The sequence below is a fragment of the Neodiprion lecontei genome, chromosome 6 (assembly GCF_021901455.1).
Source record: "Neodiprion lecontei isolate iyNeoLeco1 chromosome 6, iyNeoLeco1.1, whole genome shotgun sequence".
NCBI lineage: Eukaryota > Metazoa > Arthropoda > Insecta > Hymenoptera > Diprionidae > Neodiprion > Neodiprion lecontei.
The window spans coordinates 6,993,105-7,017,423 of NC_060265.1; the positions used below are offsets into that span (position 1 = coordinate 6,993,105).

Sequence of the window (24,319 nt, forward strand, 5' to 3'; positions counted from 1 at the left end):
TTCCCTCGCATCTCGGAGTTTAGGAGGGGTTGTGGTTTTTTCACGGCTAATTAAAGTCAGCGGTCGAACGTATACAAGTACAGGGACTAAGCTTCTTCTGCGGAAGTTGAGAAAAAAAAAAAGGATGGGGGGTTGGGTAATCAAGGAAAAAAAAAGACAAACAAACACGGTAAAATTGAGCAGCCACCTTTGTTCTATGCATGTACCTTATTACCCCGTGCATGCACGTACGTACGAACACGTATGAAAAGCAACAACCACGTGTTCGGATAACCTACGTCTTTTCTACACCTCGTCGCTAAGGAGAAGCTGATGGATAGCTTCTCGGGTGACTTTGATTGCCCCTGCGCCTAGTTTCAATCCCGTTGTACCGAAAAGATTTATTAACTCCCAAAGAGAGTAAGAGAGGAGAAATATTCATTCGATGAAAGGAATTTACACGCAGTAGCTGAATCGTCGTGGGTGAAAACGAGTATAATAATAAAAAGATGTACGTTAGAGTGGGAAGTAGAGGAAGAAAAAGGGGCTGAAAAGCAGACCGAGAAAGCTCCCGGTCGAATTTCATAATTGAAGAGTAGACGACGGGCGAAACGGTGCAGTATACGTATATATATATATATGTATGTATGTATATATATATATATATATGACTACCGAGCCGTCTACATTTTCCAGTATTTGTTTTATTATTTATGATCCCGGTAAACGGATGAAAAATTGGCAACCACGAATAATTTGCACCAGTGTCGTTCGTTCGACACTCACAGTGAGCAACAACGTCGTATGCAACACCCACCTATAACCGTATAGCCGTAAGACGTTTATGCATGTGAAAATATATATACGTGTGTATATAAAGCATACGTTAGCTGTATCTCGCGTATTTTGTAATCCATTCGCGCGATGTACGAAATACGTAGGTATAGAACTGTATAAATTTGACCGGTAAAATTGATTATCTTCCTTTAACCTTTGCGCAATCGCACGTCTCCGTGGATTCTCCTCCTATTGTTTTGCAATCTATTTTCATGTAAATACATTAATGTATGGGTATGTAAACACGATTGAGAAATATAAATTTGACAAAAATTCTGGCACGAAGTTTCGATGCTGGCAAAGTGGATACGGAAATTATCTACAAAAGCTTGTTGTTGCGGACCGTTTCTTGCGGTTATATATTTTTTGGGGTAAAGCGATAGATCCGAGGTATAACAAACACAATGCGATGCTCCGCCATGCCGTAGGTATAAGGCGGGTTATACGCAACTAATAATAAAATGAAGATTCTTCCGCAATGAATAAAAATAACCCCGCAAGCGAGCGAATGACAGCTGCTTTGAGAGAAGAGACTAAGGCGAGCCGGCGGCGATTCTTCTAAAATCCGCCCGCAGCTGATATTTCTCTTGCACAACGTTTTTGTTCTTCATCCGCATCGAATAGCTATATTTTCATCTCTGTTTTTTTCTCCTATTCTTAATACCCATACCGTTTCAACAATCGTTCCTAACGATGTGACGGCTTCGGGCCGACGCTGAATAGACGTAAATAATGTGACAAGAACTTCCGACTTCATCTCCGTCTCAATCTGTATAACGGAGAAAAATAAAGGATTAATAAAAAAACCACAATTCCCTCACGCAAACTTGGCCCGTTTTTATTATTTTTCGCAAATCAATCAATTAGCTGAGTTCTCGTACGCGCGGTAGGTACCTACATATTTTATTCATCGTTACAATCATTGTTTTTCAATCTTCGTCGTTTAGTTTCCCTTTTATCATTCTATAAATAATAATATACGTGTGTATTAATACAGCTTGGGCTGCGGTCGTTTATATTTAGATACCTGGTATCTTCCTGAACCCATTAATAGTTTCTCATCTGCCGCCGTAGCTTTGCCAACACGTTACACACACTCGCAGGTATAGTAATATTACATACTCATCCGTATACCCGATTAAAAAATGAATATCCTCAAATTTCCCACATCAACGTATTCAAATATCCATTTCGCACGATCGTCCAAGACAAGGATGGAAACGTGTGCAAAGTTCAAGGTCGAATATCCGCCGTAGACGCGAGTAAATTTCCCCTCGTCAGAATATCTGTATACACATATATACACTGGTAGAAATTCCTTCCGAGATCTGGGATCGCAGAAACGCGATATAATCGAAAGGTTCATTAATCGGAGTCTGTAATATCGCTGGAAGTGCGTGACTAACGAAAAATCCTCCGAATTCATTCGCATTATATCGAAACGCCGTGGGTATATAACCAACGAATTCCGGTTGACTCAGTCGAAATCTATTCCTCCTCATTCCCCCTTACCTTTCCCCCCTGCCTCACTCTCTCTCTCTCTCTCTCTCTCTCTCTCAGCAATATCTCCTTACCGCATCGGCGGAGAAATAAATAAATGAATCTGTTTCCTCTTGAAAATCGGTAGGATGGAATAATAGCGTACTCGTCGCACAGGGTATACGAATAAAAGAAAGCTTAGAAAGTAGGCCCGAAGAGAATTTCGCTGCTCTCTTGATCTTCTCTCTCCGAGAAGAGTCGATCCGGCTGGTGTCGACTGCCGAATTCTGTACCACCACCAGCAGCAGCAGCAGCGGCAGACGCTATCGGTCCGGACAGTTTCACGACAATCGCTGCATCCGCGAAGGACAAAGCTTAGCCTGTCCTAGAATTGTCCGGATCAGATCGTCGTCCCGTGGACCACGAGGAGAGAGGCCTGCTGGCCGAGAGGAAAGAGGAGAGAGGAGAGAGGGGCGAGGGGGAGAGGGAGAGGGAGGAAAGAGGCGGCAGGTTGGGTTAGGCTCAGCCAAAGTGGGGCCATGTGTTCAGTGTCAAGTTGCGCTAGATGTTGGTCGAGTTGGCCGGGTTCCTCTTCGAATCCACCGTCCTCGTCTTCATCGTCTCTGCTAGCCGAGGTTTTAACCTATCCGCGTTGCGGCTGCGGCTGCGGCTGCGGCTGCACGTGCACGCGCCGCGTTTCTACCGTACTAGAGAAGAGCTTGAGGCACGCGGAGGGCGATACGCGTGCATTTCGAGACGAGACTTGGTCCACGCACGGAGGCTGCGCGCTTAGCGTATAGTCTGGGAACAAAGCTCTCAGCATCTGGAACGCGTTAGAGGTTTCCCGGCCCCCTCCTCTCCTCTCCTCTCCTCTCCTCTCCTCCTCTCCACTCCTCACCTCTTCTCTTTCCTCTTCTCTCCGCTCCGCGTCACCCACATCTGCCTTATAGCTATACGCTTTCGGTGAAACTACACACGAAACGCGACGTCGTCGACGGGTCTTTTCGTTACTTGTACGTAGACACCCGCCTGCGTTGTAATATCTTGCGTGTATTGTAACCACCGCCTTCGTCTCTCTCGACTAGGCCGGGGAACGTCGACGAAACAAAGAAATCAGAGCGCCAGCTATGCAGGCCTCCCTTGACATCGCCCAACTTTCTCACATTCGTCATACTCTGGAGACGACTGCTTCGTGCCTGATGCATCTTGGAAAACCACTGCACCGAACACTCTGGGATCTTCCCTCAAGTTGACGGGAAGAGTTGGAGATTTTTTTTTTTATCGTACTCGTGACTAAGATACAAAAAATTGTATTACTCTTGAGCTCGTAGAAACAATCGAAACTGCACTCACTGGTAGATCGTGTTTGACACAAGTTGTGTAGAACACGCGTGCGACGTAAATTTGTGTACAATTATACGAGGAAGAAAGACTTGAAGATCGAAATGTGGTTAAAGAATCAAGTTGCACTCGATATGCAAGAATTTGCTATGAATTATGTTCGTTTTGCATTGAAAATGATATCCGTATTTTAACAATTCTCACGATTATTCATCAGTCTAGAAAAATTATGTGTCACATAGGCAAGCTTTCGCTGTTATTTGTATCTTCTTTTCTAACAGTATTCTTAGAATTTTTCATTCTAAGAAATCGGAGGAATTCAAACGAATTTCACGCACGACAAATCTTGAGCTCTCGTCTCAAGTACTCTCAATTATATATTTGAAGACTAAAAAAAAAAAATTAGTAATTTTTGCAATCCCCTTTGAGCGTACAATTTTCATCCGTTTAAATATGTCTAACCCAAACGCCAATGTCGTCGGTAATTATCTCACATCTGCATCTTTAAATTTCAATTCCCATGCTCAATTCGGGTATTCTGCAACCGGCGTCCTCACCCCGACATCTGCGGAACACTCAGACGAGGACTCGTACACAAGGGGGTGTCTGAGGGTGAAGGATCACCGAGTAATCGGTCAATATAGGTGGTAGAAGAGAAGAGCCCCGGATAATCACTCGCCGATCATCGGAAATAAGCCGGAGGATTAGTTCTCTTTGCAGGTTGTAACGGAAGATGAATTACGGCCTTCGGAGGGGTTCGAGAAGGGGAATGCGAATGAACGGATCCTGCGGAAATGCGAAACGCTTCGAATGTTCGCGCGCGCTTGTAATCTCATTCGTATTAATCACTCTTTCGTTACACACGATGATTTCGGTTTGTTCCAACGGTATAAAAGTATAACTCTTAGAAATTTAAATCTGTAATTGTAGACGAGTGATCGAACCTGAATATCACCTTGACTATTTTTTTCAAATTATTGTCGTACGGTCGCTGCAGTAGCGGGGAAGAAGAAGAAGATGAGGAAGGATTAGGAGGACGGAAATATTGGTTGTGGAAGGAAGGAGGGGAAGATGTAGTTTGAAAGGAAGAAAAGAATATGAAGAGAATAAAGCCGCGGTATCAGAGAAGCGAGAACGAGTCGCAGAGGCGTGTGACACCGTTTTAAGCCTACTTCGTTTGATGATGGTATGAGCTTAAAAATAGGCTAAAAATACCGGGACACATTAGGCGAGCTGGTGACTCTAATATTTACTGTGCCCTTGCAGTCAATTCCGAGATTCGCGTTTGAGGATATAAAAAAGAAGAAGAAGAAGAAGAAGATGAAGAAGACCATCTCTGACACAGAGTTGAATTTTCGAGACTTTATGAAAAGTTTGTGTATAATACCTACATGTATACACGTATGTACGTATACTGCATGGAAGGAACGGAGAAGCGGGCGACGTTTCGTATACGCGGAACACCGTATAATATTTACCGGTTGACTTCTTCTTTGATTATTATTAACCTCTTCTCGGTAAGTCGAGCGAAAAATTGTCTATCCTCCTAGCTCGGATATACCACGGACCGTATAGATACGTACATGCGTACCACGGCGCATAGATACATAAATCGAGTGAAAAGTATATAAGTCGAAATAATGTTTCCACGCCGTTCCCTTGATGATAAAACAAACAAACAAACCGCAATTTTCAAACCGCCTTGCCCGCGAGATGATTTCTTTTCCCTCCCCATCCTCTCTGACCCTTTTTTTTCTCTTCTCTCATTTTTCACGCTTTTTCTTTCATTTTTTTTTTTTTTTTTTTTTACCCCCCGACTTTAGATTCCTGACGAGACCTACCAATAATAAATATATATCTTTTACTCTTCAGCGTGGAAAAGTGGCTCTTCATCGGGTCTGATGCGTATTTGGAGGGAGTGAAGGTGAAAAAAATTTTTTAAAAAGAAACGAAACAAAATCTTATGTTTGCCGATGTTTCTTTCCTCGACGCCTAGAGCAGCGTGCAAGCTGGATTGATCGAAGTTTGTGTAATAGAATTTCTTCAAAAAACAAAACCCTCTCTGCTGCAGCAGCTAGAGAGTTGTATAAGAAAAAGCCTTAGCGGTTTTCTTATCTATTAGTCTTCTTTATTTTTAAAATATTCACTGTAACAATAAATCTGCAAAAAGCCTGCCCGCGTTTAGTTTCATTTTTATTTTCTCCATTTTTTCCGTCTTTTCATCATCATTTTTTTTGTCGTGCTTTTTTTTTAACTCTCCGCTTCCGGAACAGCCGCACGCGTTGGCACCTGCAGCAAGATATTATATTCGGTGATTTGCAGGACGAGGCCTGCATGTTAAATAGATTTGTTGCAATTGCGCGTGTTTGAAATACCGGAAAGTCTTCTTTACACATTTATCGAATTTTCCGGACCGCTCAGAGGTTATGAAATTATATTATTTGTCGAAAAATTTACGCGACGTATAAACGATGCGCCGCTAACGTCGTATAGAACAGAGATAGAAATGCGGGTCATCGGTAGCCATAATTTAATCGTAAGACATTAAGAGTTCGTAGAAAAAAATGCTGGAATTCTCGGAATCGCATTGGGAAAATGAAGGATCGACGTCGACGGGCTTTTTTCAAAACCCACCGCCACTCCGAGCGAGCCTTCAAGTCGTCCGAGAATGAAGATGAGCAGCTCGCTCGGATGTCATAGATCCGATCTCGTCGAGGATTAGCTGACAATGTGCCCGTAATAATACGCACAATGTCAAATCCGGCACGAAGCTCAGGAATAATTGAATTAACAGCTGCAGCAGCAGCGGCAGCAAAAGCTCTTCTGGCCTACGGTCGAGTGGTCAAACGAGACGTCGTTTGTACTCGTCGCGGTCATGTGTGCAGTTCGTCGACGGGGTTTTATTCGCCCCAATTATTATCACACAGCGAGAGATTTGATCCTCATTCGAGAATATTAATTTGGTCTGTTTTTCTTTTCTTTTTTTTTCGCTGCTCTTTTTTTTTATTTTAAATTTATCCTCGCGACGATGAGCGAGGTGCAGAGTTAATGTATTGAGAAGAATATAAACGACAGGCTGAAAATTGACGATAATTGGGAATCGCGGGGGACATGACAGCGCTGGCGTGAAAAGCTGTTTGAAGTAAAACGACGGTGGTTTGTGCGTGTATATACAGGCACATACACGCATGCAACCCCATTATTTGTGTACCTACATCGTGCGTGTGTGTAAAGAGACGGATCTGTCGAATTGACGTTCTTTTAATTTATAATGTCTGGGGATATGGGCGGAGGAGAAGGAGGAGAGGAATAGGAAGAAGGTTCAAGCCGAAGAAACGTGACTCGTCGTTTAAAGTTTTATACGGTTTTTCCCCCAACGTCGTGGGATCTCGGTTTGGATTGTTTGAAACACGAACTGTAAATACCCCGTCGGTTGAGTTACAAAAGTCTACACAGGAGTCATTATTCTTTTTTACGATTGCAGGGCCTATTTTAAAACAACAGCATTTCCCTTTCAACGAGCGAGCGAGCGAGTTAGCTAGCTAACGAAGAAAGAAAGAGGGAAAGAAGAAGAAGAAGAAGAAGAAGAACCAGGCTACCGCTGTCTGGCTCGAAAGAAGCTGAAGGAGAAAAAGTTCTGGAGAAGGAGAATAAGGAGGAGGAGGAGGAGGAGGAGATACGGGAGGAAATCGACGCCGATATCCGGAAGTTGTCTCGAGGGTGAAACACCAGCAGCAGTTTTACAAGGCGTCGACGAGTTCGACGGTCGTGAATTAACCGCGGAGATGAATCGCGCGCTTACGATTAGCGGCTTCGGCATGGGGTCACTGGGTCACAGAGAACGCCGCGGCGAGGAGGCACGGAGGTCCCCATTTTCGCTCCCCCCCATCCTCCCTCTTCCTCTTCCTCCTCATCCTCCCCTACCTCCTCCACGATCTCCGATGCCCAGAGCACATGGCCTCCAGAGAAAGAGAGAAAGAGAGAAGGAGAGAAGGAGAGATGAGAAAGAGAGAGGAGGAAGACGCGGAGGAGGAAATTGGTCCGTTCGTCACGACGCACGATCGCTGCTTACACGCGTTGTAGAGCAAAATTAACAGCCGATTGTCTCCGCGTCTGGCGCCAGCGGCATATTAAAAACCGCAAAAATTGGCACCCGAACCCGATCATCGGCGGATATAGGTGTCGTACCGAATTTTAATATACCTACACTCTCGAATCGCGTCACCGAAGAGGATCCCGTTTCCAGACTTGCGTCACTTTTCCGGTCTGCTGCCAAATAAATCGGCACACAATAGCCGCGTTCTATAATCTCGCAAATTTCTCTGGCCCGGCTGACGGGGCGACCGGTGAGAATGTGAAACTTTTATCGCGAAACACGTTCGTCCCGAGGTTGCGAAATGGGGTGATGGAGGGACTCCCTCCCTCCCGAAGGGTGAAAGTGCACTTACCTGCCGATCGTGTTCATATCATGCTGCACGCCGCTTTTTGGGGTTGGCGCAGGACCGCTCGAGGAGGAGGATCAGGGTAGTAAAGCCGCGGGCACTCTCTCACCTGCACCGCACACTGCAGGTCTCACTGTTTCTGTATATTAATTTCTTTCACTGGTCGGCGATAACGTAAAACACCTGCGTGTATCTGCCTGATAATACAGGTGCGTAGGTACGGTTCACTGGGTCGCGTGTCAACCTCTCTCTTCCTCACTCCCTCCGTTTCTCTTTCTCCGTACGTACAATGGTAAACTTGGAATTTACGCTGCCCGCACGATTATCGATACATGCTTAAAAATCTCTCGATCCGTATACGATCCGGTATTTTCCCCTTCACCCCCCTTATTTAAAAATCCATACAAGGTAACTGTAACCGGGGTGTTTTAACACACTTAATCACGGGTTTATTTACCTCCTGTACAATGTAATTATCGCGATATTTATCACACTTATAGATTAACGACCCGCCCCCCGTTCGGGGAGGGGAATCCCCTTAGTGACGTGATCGCGTGTTGATGTATCAATATGGGTATAACACTGTATCGTACGATCAACTGGGAATGTTGGTTTTTTTTTCTTTGCTTTATTCTTGTTTCGTTTTGTTTTGTTTTTTTTTTTTTTTTTTTTTTTTAATTATTTTCTCTCGTTACCACGCGACACGCGGCGGTTCCAGGGGTCCTCCGAACCAGTTGCCGCGGCGGAAGTCACTACCGAGTCTGCAGGGTGCAGTGTATCCGGTTGGCGTCGAGGGGCGCCGGGAGGGAGGGGGCGGGGGGAGGGGGTTTGACGGAGGGGTGAGTGGGTGGGTGGGGGGAGGGGGGAGGACGGCGAAACCGATATGCGTAACGAAGGACGTCGTCGCCGTCTGCCTGCGACGCTACAATGGGAACAATCGCGACGTCAGAGCGTCGGCTGACTGACTGAAGCCGCGAGAAGCTTGGCGGCGGCGGCCACCGTCAAACCCTCGGTTCTCCGCGACGCTGCGCGCCGCGGCGCCCCACCCGAGGCCCTCCGCTTGCCGTCGCTAGGACCACACCCCTTTTGCCCGCGAAGCCCCGCCCCCGATCACCGACACCCACGCCGCACTCTCGCTCTGTTCTCTGCCTCCCTCCCCCTCGGATCTCTCCGGGTCTCCCTCTTTCTCCGGTTCGCTCTGGGATCGAGCAGAGACGCGTATATACGCGTCGTACGTACGAGAACGCACACGAGCATCGCCGCTTTTTTCGCCGCATACGCGATACCGCGGCACACCTACGTAACGCGTGTATGAAACAGCAGATAGAATCGTGCCCCGCGTCGCGACGCCGATAGTAGCGTCTTGCACCGAGTTGCGGTCGGGTGTGCGAGCTGCAGGCGAACGATGCCGGGCTCCCTTTCGTTTAGTTTCGTTTCGTTTCGTTCCGTTTCGGTGGCTGATTACCCATCCAAACGAGTGTGCAGGTGCTGTGCAGGCTGTCTTTTTCTATTACGTCGGTCCCGGTCCGGTCGGGGGCGGCACGGTTCATTGTCACGGGCGACGGGGGCGAGGGGAGGGAATCATCCCCCTGCAGGCGCCGCGGCGCCAGAGAGAAAGAGAGAGATAGAGGGAAGGATAGGAGGGAGGGAGGGAGGGAGGGAGAGAGAGAGAGTGAGAGAGAGAAAGAGAGCCGGTTCGGCGCGGGTCGGGCGTCCGGCCAATCGGAGCTGCGCGCAAATCACAATGCTCATTGTTGCCGCGGCCCACCCTTGCCGACGTCGGCGGCGACGGTTCTCCAGACTTGCGCGCATGTGCCGACAAAGGGGTTGAGGTCGCTTACCGGTCTCGCCTCCGCCCCCGGTTATAGCCTCGCCGACTCGCGGCTCTCGCTCCTTCGATATCCCGCATACCTACCTAGCCACCTACCTATGTTATACCCGTCAACCCTTCTCCCCCCCCCCCGTGGCTCTCTCTCTCTCTCTCTCTCTCTCTCTCTCACCTTGCGCGGCTTCTTCTTATGCACGTAATATACCTGTAACTATACCAACACATCAGCAACGGTAGCCCCGTGAACGCGGTTCGGTTCGCCTGGCTTTCCTCGCGGGTTAGATGGAAAGGGGGATGTGGATGGTGATGCTCGTTCGCCGGGGCGAGCACCCTCCTCCCCCGTAGAGTCCTTGCTTTCGCGGGGGAGGACGCGGGGCTCAGACAAGAATGGCGCCGGTGCGCATCCCTTTCATGTCCTCCGCAAACCGTTCCACCACTCCTCCTCCTACGCCCCCTCGCCCCTTAACCATCCCTGCCTCCACTCGCGGCGTCGGCGGATGGTCTCTTTGTCGTTGAAACACCGCGCGAGCGGCGCCCTTCTTACCCCCCTGCCCCGTGTTATACTCACGACGTGTGTTCGCGTGTGCGGATGTTGTTTTATCCCGTGCGTATAATGCAGATTATATACATATATGTATATGAATATGTGCGGACGAGCAGCGACTGCGGAATTGAAATAATAATAATGATTATCGTTGCGGTTATATATTATTACTATATCACATAATCGTGATAACAAAGATAACGTAACACTGTAGTAAAACAGATATGATAAACCTGCGTATATACGAGTACAAAATTATTCATGCAACATGCAATGTGTAGGTGTAAATGCGTGTAGTTTATTATATGACGATGATCCGGCATGGGTCCAGTTAGTTCACTGCAGGCTGTTATACATACATACAGATAAACTGATGAGAGAAAAACGCGTAAATTTATTTAAGATCTTTGACAACGCTAAACATTCTTACCATTCGTTAATTAGCCCACGACTAATTAATTTCAGAATCGCGCTTAGAAGATTATTTATCGAATTCGTTGTCGATCTTCTTGTAATATAGGCAGGTGCTGCCCGATCGTCCCGGGAGGAACATATTACATGGCTCTCGAGTTAATAATTTTTGCAGGTGAGCCGTGTTATCGCCGCGGGTTAGTTGAGCTGAGATGATGCGAGCTGACCGAGAACTTCAAAGCATACGTGCCGCGGTTTCAACCCGCGAAGCTAAACTGTCAGATAAAATCGTTGACTTTATTGAAATGCTCGTGAAGAAGAGAACTCATTGAGCTGCGTGAGGCGGCGAGACAATATGCAGTCGCTGTGTATACTTTATACATATACACATATGTACGTACATATATACGTATATACATAATATATATATTATAACTGTAGTACTTGCTCTCTGTGAAGGCGAAAGCTCGAGGCAATTAGGCGATTTAACGTAAGCTTGCGAAATATTGAACTGTTGTCGACATATATAACCAGCTTCCTTTTCCTTTGCTCGGTTCTGAAACAGGATTCGCGATATAATGTTACAATATGCAGTATAATAATTTTACGACCTTCGGTCGAGAATTATCCGCATGCCTCTGGTTTTCACTTTCTGTTTTTAGTTTCTGCACATTATTTGTTCGTTGCAGAATACGGGGAAATAATGACCATCGAATTTACTACCTTTTCGGAAAAATGAAAAACTTGCATAGTTTTCTTTTAGTTCAAATTACTATAGCTTTCTGTTAAAGTTACTGGAAAAATGCTCCGATTTACTGGATCGACGTTACAATTAACGACGAAGAAAAATTGTATGCTACAAAAAAATACGGTAACGTGAGCAAAATTTAAAAAAATAATCGCACTAGTCCCAAAAGTATTAAGTGAAACAGTCGTTTCTTTCCACGTATATTCGCGTGGGAGTAAAATCATGCTCTTCTGAATCTTGTCCGGTATTTCTTTCCTACAGTCAATGCCTTATCTTCCTCGGTACGTTATGTAGCTGTACCAATGTTTGCTTTCAGATTTAGGTATAAAGTACGTCTGGTATCTAAACAGATATATTACCGGGAAATAAGTATATCGGTCAACGGATCAACAAGATACCTATCTGAACGTTCCCGACTAGCAAAGTACAATACGGATATTATAAACGAAACAACGGAAACTGTAACGAGAGAATCAAATATCTTCATCCATTATACAGATAGAATTTTACAGCTCCACAGCAGCAAACAATTATACTCGTACATCATGCGAATAATCATACGAGATTGTCCAGGTCTAAAAAAAAAAATTGATGGTCGACAAATCGAAACGGGTATTAAAAAATATTAAATAATTTACTTATATTTATTATTTTTGTCTTGCAGTTAAGCGTTTATATCAAGCTCGCAGAAAAAAAAACAAAAAAAAGAAAAACGGGATTAGTACGGTAGATTCGCGCGAGGGCTGACCGAAGAAGGGTTTCACTACTGCGACGGGATATTCGCTAGTTAAGATAGGTATTCGAAAAAGCTGAGGTTGAAAGCTGCACCTTGTGCGAGAGACTGCGGGTTACAGAAGGATCTGAGGTTCGTTGTATAAAGGCGAGTGATATATATATATCCCACTATATATTCATAGAATAGACGCAAAATAAACAGGTTGATAGTAGTGGCGGCATTGTTGGGTCGGGCCGTGCTGCAGTGGAAAAAGATCGCCGCGGAAGGTGCGGGAGGAACACGTAACGTAGGCCGGGTTTCGGGATCGAATGACGAGTGTTTTCCCGAGGCGTTATAAATCCGCACCCCGAATTACATGGCTTAGCTAGACAAACAGCTTGTCTACTGCATGGCGATACGCTGGAAGGTCTGAGATCCGGGCGGCGGGTATCCATCCGTCTTCTCAGACAATGAGATGGCCCCTGGTTGTAGAAATAGATACACTTCATCCGCCTCTCTACCGCCTCCCGCCTCTCGCCTCTCGCCACGAGCTTTCTATTTACAAGCTCCACAATAGTCAATGGCGAAGCGCGCAGCCTCGGGTTGGTTCATCCTCCTCCTCCTCCTCTTCTTCTCATTCTTCTTCCTCGGCTTCCTCATCATCATCATCATCATCATCATCATCATGAGCTTCTTCCTCGGAGTTAGCCAGCAGCTCGCATACCGCCCCAAACAAATGACGCCTCTGCCGTAGCACGTGTTTGACTTTGTTCCGAGAACCGGGACTTCTGCTGGTCTGTCAATCTCCCCGGCAGCCTAGCGAGGGAGAGGAAATTTACTCCTTGTTTTAACCCCCCCGTCGCATCTTCTCTCTTTGTTTTTCTTCCTCTTTTTCAACTCACCGTTTTTTATCTACTCTCGAGAATTCTTCTTACAAATGAATATGCAGACCGAGGAGAAACGTTCTCTGCCTAACTACACGAACTCCGTCAATGGGCCGCTCGAATACGGTTTGTTTGACGAACTTTGTTCACCGTCGTCCTCCTTGTTTTGTACCCTCTTCGGACTTTTTTCGCACACTCGTAACATCCCGATCCGCGATCGTCTATCTCTTCGCACAGCGAAACTCTTACATACCTATCTAGTGTAATCGCTAGCCAGTCTTCCTTGTCTTTTCCTTTTTCTTTATCTTCTCATCTACTCCTCTTGCACCCTTCTATATAGTACTATACCTAATTAGGATAAGTTTTTCGGAATGCGCACCTCGATCTCGAAAATTGTTAAAATAAAAACCTCACAGCTTGATTCAGCCTACAGATGCACAGGTGTGAAAATACTTTATTCTCTGGCCCGGAAACATGCATTTTTTAATAGCGGACCGCACGTTTTCATGGCGAACCTGCGTTATTCCTGCGCCCTCAGCGAACCGCTGGAATACCCTCGAAAACTTTTGCTCGACCTTGACATCACTTATTATAGCTTTACTCTCTCCATGTTAACTAGGTTGCAGATACGTTATAGCCGGATAAGCATAAAAATCAAGTGAATTTCTTCACAGTATAGTATGTAGTTTCAGAAAAATTATATAAGAGGACCAGATTATCACTTTTTAAAAACTGGCTGCGCCCAAAAGTTTTACCAAGTTTGACATTTTAAGATAGTCGTTAATTTACGCATATTACATACAGGAGTTGGGTATTTCATTGCGGTAATTAAAATGTGATGAATTTTCGACTACGACTACCGCTCGCGATATCGAAATCGGTCGATTCGAATCCTTTCGTAAACCACGATGCAATTGGCGGCTGCACGTGAACACTGGTTACAACTGTTCTTCCAGAGACAGAGATTGAGAGAGAGGGAGAGAGACGTACGGTGCAAGTACGCTGCACCATGTCGAAGTGTCCGGGATAATAGAAATCAACACTGTACGTACTGGTATGATACCTATACACTTGCGGTGGTATCGGCTGACGATATAATGAGTGGCAAACTAGTCGAAGCGATTGGGTTTCGAACCCGTATTGAAGAGGTGCAGTGCCGTTCGTACGTTACAGACTTACACGAAAGCCGCGTGAGTGTGTGCAGCAGGGTAATGGATCCGAACGGTGAAATTTCAGCCTCGCGGTAATAATACGTGATCGGTGCCCCGATAGGTAAACGTACGTACAGAAGTGCAGCGTAATATACAAGAAGTTGTCCGTGGTCACGTTATAGGAGTATAAGAGTACGTTATAGCTTGCAGGCTCAACACGATGAGCTGCGTTTCAGGTCGCGTTGGAACTTTCGTCTATACTGTACGTACAGTATAAATTAGAGTGGACCTTGTTTAAGGTCTTGACGAATTTTTTTCACTCCACCCCCTAGAAGCAACTTTCGAACAATTCAAAAACAAGTGCCTAATTTTTACAGATTTTTACCACAACTCTCAAAACAGTCCGCATTGTGATCGAAGTTTCTTATGAAAATAACGCAGGAAAAAGTTTTTTTTGCTCAGTATATATTTTATTGTAAAAGTAATAATGTTCCAAAAAATCTGTTTTAGTGGGCCTTAGTGTTACTGTCTGAAGAAAAATTCTCATCATCGTACCAGCCAATACAGACGATTTGCACTTATTCTAAATGAACAATTCAGATTTCTATGTCATGCAATCGTCTAGATTGGCTGGTACGATGATGAGAATTTTTTTTCATATAGTACCACTAACTCCTACTAAAACCTCGCAGTTACAGATTGTTCGAATCATTGTTACTTTTACAATAAAATATACATTGAGAAAAAAAGTTTTTCCCATGTTATTGCAACAAGAAACTCCGACCACAAAGCGGACTATCCAAGAGTCGAGGTAAGAATCTAAAAAAATTAGTCGATTGTTTATAAATTATTTGAAGCTGATTTTGGGGCTTGGGCGTAAAAAAATTCGTCAACAACATAAACAAGGACCACCTTAATATATAGTACGTGTATACGAGTATGTATATATATATATATAAGAAGCGCAGTATGCGTATGTGAAATTATTATTCTATTCTGGGTTGGCGTACGGCGATCCGCAGACAAGAACAATGAGTGTCGGTGTTACAAGTCGTTTCTGCATTCGGCTCGGATCTCAGCAATGATGTCGGTTTCCCTCTCGATGCCAGTGCACGTCCCGCCGCAGCACGTGGAGGCGGCGGAGGCGAGAGATTTATGCCGCACGGCGTTTCGGTCCCGCAGCATCAGAAGCAGAAGCATTCGGGACGTTTTGCTCCCGCTGGTCACGGACGCCGTGTTATGTCCGCCGCGACGTCGACGACGAGGAGCATCACGACTGCAGCGAAGACGACGCGACGGTTGTGAATGAACATTGGCTCGCGGCGCTTCCGGCGGCCGAGCCCCCCCCTTGCCCCCATTACCGCCATTACCCCCTTAACCCTCTTTCCTATTTACTCTTTCCTCTTCCCAACGCGGTGCGTCGCCCTCTCGTCCTCAGCTTCGCTTTTCATGAATGAGTCCCCGTTCCGATTACCGAAGCTAAGCGGACAGCTTGTGCGAGACGTATACCCGAGAACCTGGCGGAGAGATGCATCGCGTCGCTGAATTTAGACCATCGCGGTGGGAAGGGAAAGGGAAGGAACGGGAAGGGAAGGGAAGGGAAGGAGGACTATCTCTCTATCTCTCTCTTTCCCCTCACCGACACCTACGTGTCCAACACCTCGCAGCTTCTGCACCGCTGCGACGACGGAGAATCTACTCGAAGTTATAAGCTCAGGATTCCTCGGCCGCCGCTGCGCGCGTTGCTTCCATTATTAATATTGCCGTCCTCGCGGTCCGCGGGTCGCCGGCTAAAAACTCATTCTTTCCCTTCCTCCGCCTCCGCCTCACCCTCCTCCGCCATCCAAATTCATCTTAGCGCTCTTGCAGGCCTCACTTTGGAATTATAAATAGGTGTGCGGTTCCGTCAACCTCTGCTCCACGGTGCGCCGCGATGCTCTGTAACTGCACGAGCTTTTGTTGTAGCTATCCCTGTTGCAATAATTATACGCGCGGTGTTTCATCGATTACTCACGTACAATTGTCACGTCGTCCGTATCGCTTCAGGAATCGTACAACCAATCACCTGCGGACGATTCGTTCTACAACGATTAATTGTGCAAAGATAGATAAATGAAAAAGATAGATAGATGGACGGATACGTAGATAGATATGGATACGCGTGACACGAGCGAGAGAGCGCGAAGATCGCGCGATATGGGAGCAGAGCAATATAGCTCTAATTCTCGCGCGCGTTTATCGTCGTCTTATGAATGAAACGGCTCTCCTCGTCGGCGTGGCAGCAGCGAGCCAATTGCATGACGCTGGGGAATAATGGCTACTCTGTAATAATCCGGTAACATTTGCACGTAAGTACGTATGCGTGTGAGCACAAGACGTATCTGGTTTACGAAATCTGCGGCATCGCAAAAGTGCGAAATACGTTATTACACGACAAGGAAAATTGAAGGGTGCAACAGCCATGCAGCGTGGGTGCAAAAGCTCCGGGTTCGCAAGCTCGCACCACCGTGCTTATAATTATCTTCTCTCGAGTCGGAGCTTCGCACATACGTACCTACTTATATAGCCCTCCATACGTATTCCGCTTAACGTCTCGCAGGCGCGACGAGGCGGGAAGAAAGGAAGGAAGGAAGGAAGAATGAAAGAGAGAAATAAAGAAAGCGATAAATAAGGAAAGAAAACGTATAATATACGTCAAAGGCGGAAGAATTTATACACAAATAAAACGAGAGGAATAACAAACCGAGGCACCGCGAAGTCAGCTCGTGTGTATCTCCGTTTGATCGAGACACTGCAGCACCGTGTATATAATATAATACAAGCTTGTTATATTACAGTGCTACTAGTGTTGCAGCAGCGATGAGGGGTCACGGAGACAAGCCGCTATCTACGGAAAATATACAAACGACGATGCACGAGACTGCAGCGACGATTGTACATACATACATATACTCGCACGATGTGATTATTGTCACCGTTTTTAAACAACGTGGGATATTGATGCGCGGAGTCAGTCGCCAGCACTAGTCTTACACCTAAGATACAGTCTCTCAACAAAGTGGCACGAGAGATAGAGGAAAAAAAAGTCGATTTCACGTCACGATGATTCGAATATTTTGAAATTGTTACATGTATCATCATACGCTGTAACATTACGACGATTCTCGTATAATAATATACTCGTCAAGAGAATTAATAACGGACGAACCAGCTGCGGTACCATTTTCAAAATCAATATTATTTTTGCCTTATTACGGCGGCGATGGGCGCATATGGGATACGTATCAGGAAGTCAGTCAATCGCGTGTGACGGAGAGTTAGACGAGTTAATCGTGTGCGGAAGCACAACAAACAGGGAGATAATAAACGGCGGCTCTGTCCCTCCGTATACGGTTACGATAATAATGCTCCTCCTCCTTCTCTTCTTCCTTCGTCACGGGTATCGATGCAGCTTGCAGCCTGCAGCGAGTGCAGTGCCGGTGCAGCAGGCCGGCCAAAGGCCGCGGGAACGACACGGAGCTTTTTCCGACTAAAAATAGGTCAGGATAGTGCGGTTAAGACGGTGCGGCCTCACCAGATACCCGCCGCACCTTCCTGCGCTCCTCTCGCCTCGTCATCCCGTATGCATGATGTGGACCCGCTCTCTCATCTCTCCTCTCTCCTCTCCCCCCTCTCCTCTTCTTCGCGGACGCTCTGCAGCCTCGTCGTTCATTTGTGTTTCGGAATATAAGCGCGCGCGTCCGCAACTCTATATAACCGCGCTTTGCTATTCCGGCGAAAATGGAGATGAAGAAAGACGACGAGGGAGAGAAAGTTGGCTCGCTGTGCATCCTCTCGATTCCCAATGTGCAGCAAGATTTTGACGGGTGCTCGGGAAACTTTCTTTTTCTTATTTTTATACGCCGAACGTCGTTATAATACCTGATTCCACGACCGGAATAAACTATATATACAAACTTATATCGTACGAATATACTTGTATAATATATTAGCACAGATATCGTTTTATTTATTTATTTTATTTTTTTTTTTCTTATTACAGAATCGAATTGTCGGTGGCAATTACAGGCACGGATGCGTATAAAATCTTCACGGATATCCTGTGATTTATACGGGAAAAATATGTTTCCAGTATGTCATAGATACACGTAAAAATTTCTGCCTCACAATAATTGTGCGATTCGGGGAAATTGTTCTGTGCTGTGATAGGATTCATTTACCCTGCAGTCGCGAGCCCACGATTTGCTTTTCATTCTAATTAAGGTGCCGGTGCCGTGAATTCGACGCGTCTAAAAGAGACCGGCGGAAGGTCGTTCAAACCCTGAACTTCGCCTATTCAGTCTAATTTAGCCAGCATCACACGTTTGAAACTGCGGCGTGTTGCGTATATAGATGTAGATACGCACCGGAAGCTTTCAGCGACTTTTTTTTTTTTCCTCGAGCTTCGTTCTCTGCTAGAAGTTTCTTTTCGCAGTGTTCGTCCAACGATCAGATCTACATATTTCTCACCGTGCGCGAGTCTATCTGCGTGCACGTCTACAAGTGTGGTAAATTAGCCCGCCGATCGAATCGAATACAGAGGAAACGCGAATATGAGATGAAGTGAAAGCCAATTTGTTTTTTTTTTTTACAAAAAACGCGGAGGTCTGCATAATGCGAAGCTCGTAGGATTACAGAATTAATTCATAATTCCGCAATTTACGATTGGTCCGCGTGCCGGAAAATATATGAAACACGGTACGGTATAAGGTAAATAAAAAATCCCGCGGTATTATGCGTATAAAAAATTATCGTACGCGGTAGACGTACGCCTACGTAATTTATAATGCGAAATTGATCCTTGAAAAAATCCTGAAGTGCGTAGGTATAGGAAAGATATACGTATGCACGTACCGATCAAGAGGGAAATAGTTTGGAAATCGGAATCTGCATTACTTCAGGTTCCCGCATTCGCGTGCAGCCGTCATAAATTACGCGTGTATGTATGTACAACCTTCACGTTATTGAGATCCGTCGATATGCATGTAAAGTGTAGGCACACAGGTCTACATAATCGCGATTTCGCGAGCTCCATTTCCCGGGGGCGGATATAAATTAATATATCCTCGTTTGATAAAATTCAGTTTTATCTTTCTCTTCTTCTTCCTATTTCGATTCGGAGGCAACGATTCGCTGCAAACCCATACGTTTACGATGCGACTCGTCCTCGTACGGACACGTTTACACCTTAATAACTCGGAACAAAAAAAAAAATAAAAGAACCAGGCTATAACCGAGCCGGCTGGGGGAACCAAAATGATCGGGAAACCTGCAACCCCCGAACAAGCTCTGCAGCTACTTGATTTCTAAGCGGAAAAAGAATGTGGCCGTGAGGGAGAAGAGAGAAGGAGAAGAGAGGAGAGGAGAGGAGAGGAGAAGAGAAGAGAGGGCTGCTTTCGTTGGCAGCGCCGCGGAAGGGGGTTGAGGTTGCGGTGACAGGAACGGGCTGTCGCAATGATTAATGGGCTGGAGCATTAACAGGCTATTGACAAACACGTTTCTCATCCCCCCGGCGTCGGCTCCGTCCACCCTCAGCGGGTGGGGTGGTCACCCATCCACCCCTCCGCCCCCAAGACCTCTTCGTCTCTTGGTCTCGTCGAGCCGCGCCACTGGAGCTATATAATCCGAAACTGAATGGGAAGAAAGCCCGGAAAGAAAGGAGAAGGAGCGGCGGGGTTGGCTTTTCTTAAACGCCTCCCGCAGGTTCGCCCAGCTCGCCCGGCTCGCACACACACCCCGACACCCCCGCACCCTTGGCTCGAAGGGCACCGTGGCCAAGAGCTAGAAGGCGATGAAAGAGACGCGGGCGAAGCAAAGAACCAAAAGCGAAGCAAAAACGCGCCCCGAACGATCCAGGAGTCGAGATTATAGATTTTCCCCCGGTTATCTGGAACGCTCACCTCGACTTTCGATAAGATTCACGCCGTCTCTTCTCCTCCTCCTCCTCCTCATCCTCCTAGACTTCTTCTCACGTCGCCACCCTGGATATCCTTAACTCTCGTCAAAGATCTTCCTGGTACACATTATCATGCAAAACGTCCCGCCGTCGCTCGAACCTCGATCGCGAAAACACCGTCCACCTTCCCATTCGGAGGGAGATCGTTCATCGCCTTCAACGTCGCGCACCGAGGTGTAGAATATTTTCCGCACTATGCCGAAGGCGCGAGGAGTGCGAGTCAACCTAAGACGCGGCCGAGATTGATCTGGGATATCCGACTCGTTCGATGGGGAGACCTAGAACCAGGAGTTGAAAGCCGAGCGCGAAATTTTTGCGGAATTCAATTATTTACGCCATGGCTCGTTCCTCGAATCGTATCCAATTGACCGAATCAACTTTTCGATCTTTCGCTCCGAATCTTTTCATTTATTCCCATATTCTTCACTGTCGCAGTAGCTCATTGGGTAAGCGAGAGGAGAGAACTAATTTCGCACGTTTCCAACTCGCCCGGAAGCGTGGCAACGCTCGGAAAATATTCATCTTCGTTTAACAACCTGCAGGTCTGTGACTGCAGACTCGCCACGATAACCGGTTTTTGGTTGATTAACAGCGTAAGTATAATAAACTGTTGGGGATAACGTCTCGCGTTTATTCCGACGACTTTCTTCGTCTGACCGCGAAGATACGCAGCTGACTTGTGATAAAAAATTATCAGCTTTGACTACAAGATTCAATATGTCTTTTCTGACATGTTTAAATAAGTTCTCATCCATGGTTAGTAAAGCGGTCCGGATCTGATTTCGAAATCTGCCGTTCGTATCCAGAAAACGAAAATGACTAAAGACCGATCGGTATAAGTTGAAATAGTACAAGGAATATTGTCTCGTTTCGGTAGGTATATGATACGATCTATTTCAGCTGGTTTCGTTGTGGTAATTTCGAGTAGAAGAGAGATGCCGACTTCTGGTGTGACGATTTGTCACGCGTGTGTTTTGTGTCAGCCGGTAGTCGGCAGGTCTATCTGTCAGTCATCCCTCGAGCATCGTTCGAAAGTCGCGTAGGTTTACGTACAACAAGAAGCGGAGCTTGCACGAGCTTGCAGCGGCGACGACGTCTACGAGCTTGACTAGTTTTTCTATAAACTCTCCGGCGTTGGGCCGCTTTAACAGTTTCTTTATTCTTTTTTCCTTCTCCTTTTCCTTTTTCACCGGTCAAGAAAACCGTAAAGAGCTTACGCGAAGCGTCCAGTATACCCAAAAGTGCGGACCGTACGAGCCGTTCGAGAAAAAAGGAACTCTGCCCAGCCAAGAGGGCCACAGATGAGCGAGCAGCCGGCGAGCAGATGCTTAAAATATATATTCGAACCGGGGCGAAGGTGTTTTTCGGATTTCACTCTCCGCGTTTAAATAAAGAACAACTAACTCCGGCGTTAATTGTTGTCGACACGGAAGTCATCGATAACCGCGGCCATGTTGCCCGCATTGACGCCGGAGATTCTTCGAAAGGTTGTCGAAATAAGTGCGTAAATACGATCTTGTGCTAAATTATCACTGCGCTGCAGGGAGACTCGTAAACTCTGTTTCGCGGATCGCACACACGCAAGCATTGAACGCGAAATTGCCAGAGTCTCGTCTCGTTAAATGAATTTTTTGCTGTTTCTCTATTTTTTATTCTTATTTATTTGTTTATTTTTTTTTTTTTTTATCCTCATCTTTGTCACTTACCGTGAATATATAAACGAAGGTAGGTGTAGCGCTGCAAAACGATTTACTGCCGAACGACGAGGCGTCCTTCTATTTTCTCTGTTTTCACGGCCCAGCGTACTCCGCACAGCATGCACGCTGTATTCATGGATCCTGGACTCATCGGGTTCTTCTGGCTTTGCCCTCGGCTCGAGGCGAGTAGATATCGGGTTGCATCCGAAGTAACATTTCTAGATTATACTACCGCCGGTTACTGCGACAACAGCACAGCAGCAACAGCAGCAGCAAGCCGAGCCGGTTTTCGATACAATTTATGGTGGCAGCCGATTGAATTATGAACCGATAACGTCTGTCTAATTACGCCGGTAGCAGCGTCGCCGAAGCGTGTCACCGCTGGTCATTTCCACTGGCTCTACGTGTGGGCAGCAGCCCGCGGTTACTGACCAGGTGAAGAGAAACACGGGCAAGGTGTGCAACGATCTCGAATAAATGTAGGTGTCGTCTATTCGCCCGATGCCCCCGTACTCGCATGCATTTTAACTACTGTATTATAACAGATCAGCTATGCGGCAAGTTAAACGTGGGACGTCGACCGGCCAACCTTCTTGCGTAAACGGCGTACCTGCGTTAAAAGATTAAAATCTTCTCTCGATGCATTATTTATACTCAAATGGAATTTCCCATCCGTTGATTGGATTTAGTTTACACGTTTCTTTCACTTTATACGATCAATGTAGAAATACACGCTGCGTTATCACATATATATTCACTCGAGTCCGAGATCTTGTATTGTGTTAAAAGCATCTTTTAAACAAACGATGGTAATTTATTAAAAACAATGACTGGTATCAGGTATGTTGTATAGTCTCGGATTGTCCTACGGTAGGATGGAATTATCGACAACATTCGACACGACGCATTCGTCGACTCTGTTTGGCACGCTTCTTTGAATAATCTGAATTCAATATAATATCACATGCGTTAAATGTGCGGTGAAAAAAGCAATCATCGTCACGGATCAAACAGCGATGTGCAAATATTTATACATCATAGAGGCGCGTAATTATCGGTATGAAATACATGATGTAAATCCTGTTTTAAATTATCGGCAATACATCGCAACAGTCCTGAGCTTCGCAGGATTCAGAATATACGAAAGAGAGAGCTTTTCGGTCTGTACGACGTGACGTCAAGAGGTATATACATATAGTGTATGGAAACACATGGGTGGGCCACGTGTGCATGGGGAAAATCTCTTTTATCGATATAGATGCAAGGTGGTTAAGAACGTGTGCGTGAAGGTAGAAAGGATTTATCTGTAAAGCCGAATCCGCGATAATATTAATAAAAATCGCGGGACGAGCAGAGTCTCAATTCCCGCATAAATAATAATAATAATAATAAAAAACAAAAAAAAAAAACAACATCCCCTCCTCTACGCGTGTATACACGAACCGCTGCGGTTCAAAAGAGAGAAAGAGAGTTCCGGGGTCCAGTTTTTCGATTCATTTTTATTTATCGAATATTTTTTCTCCACCGCCCACACACGTCTACGTGTAATCCACTTTGGTATTTCGCATTGAATCGCAAGTTCGCAGGTTTTAACGTAGAGAGAGAGCCGTACGATACGATGCGAGGTAACGAACCGCTAGATGCACCGCCTCTCTCCTTTTATACACCGTATAATGCGAGCGGAATCGTGCCTCCAACCCCACGCCCGATTTCAACCCCCAAGTGACCGGCATCGAGTGTCGACCACTGCCCGCTCAGAGCAGCCTCGACGACCATCGAATCCGAGGTACAAAGTCATTCCCGCGGCTGCGAGTGCCTGCATGTGCATCACGTGTGTGCACTCTCGAGTCAAACGTCATACGCCTTGCAGACAGGTATTTCGTTCAACTAGCAGGTTGGCAGGGGGAGCGGGGCGGATACCGGAGCTTCGGGGCAATCGGTCGCGTTCGCTTCCTTGCGGGGGTCAAAGGGTGGTGGAAGAGGGGGATGGAAAAATAGAGCAGAAGGACGCGGAGGCGGCGGTTCAACTCGTTCTCTCCATTCATATCGCGGGATGAAAAGGCCGCGCGCCGAACAGACGTCGTGAAAAGAGAAGAGAATTATTATGATTATTATTATTAACGTTTCTATAGGAATGATTTTCCCTTTTCCATCTGTCTTCAACTTTCGGTACATACACCCACACCGACGTATATACATATAACCCAAACTTTCCTCCCTCGCCATTATCTCTGCAGACTTTCTGCGTGTTCTCGTATTATACATACA

General features: G+C 46.1%; 1 protein-coding gene across 3 annotated transcripts in view; it reads right to left on the minus strand.

The window, feature by feature from the left end:
* The window catches only part of LOC107222776 (transcription factor Sox-5), a 137,924-nt gene that overhangs the window by 45,687 nt on the left and 67,918 nt on the right, over positions 1-24,319 (minus strand). For 2 of the 3 annotated variants that reach the window (XM_015662281.2, XM_046742782.1), the window contains exon 1: positions 8,085-9,045. The exons of the other annotated variant lie outside the window; for it this stretch is intronic. In XM_015662281.2, the coding sequence (XP_015517767.2) occupies positions 8,085-8,101 (17 nt within the window). In that variant the 5' untranslated portion in view covers positions 8,102-9,045. Of the gene's footprint in view, positions 1-8,084; positions 9,046-24,319 lie in introns of those variants that run through there. 3 annotated transcript variants of the gene reach the window in all.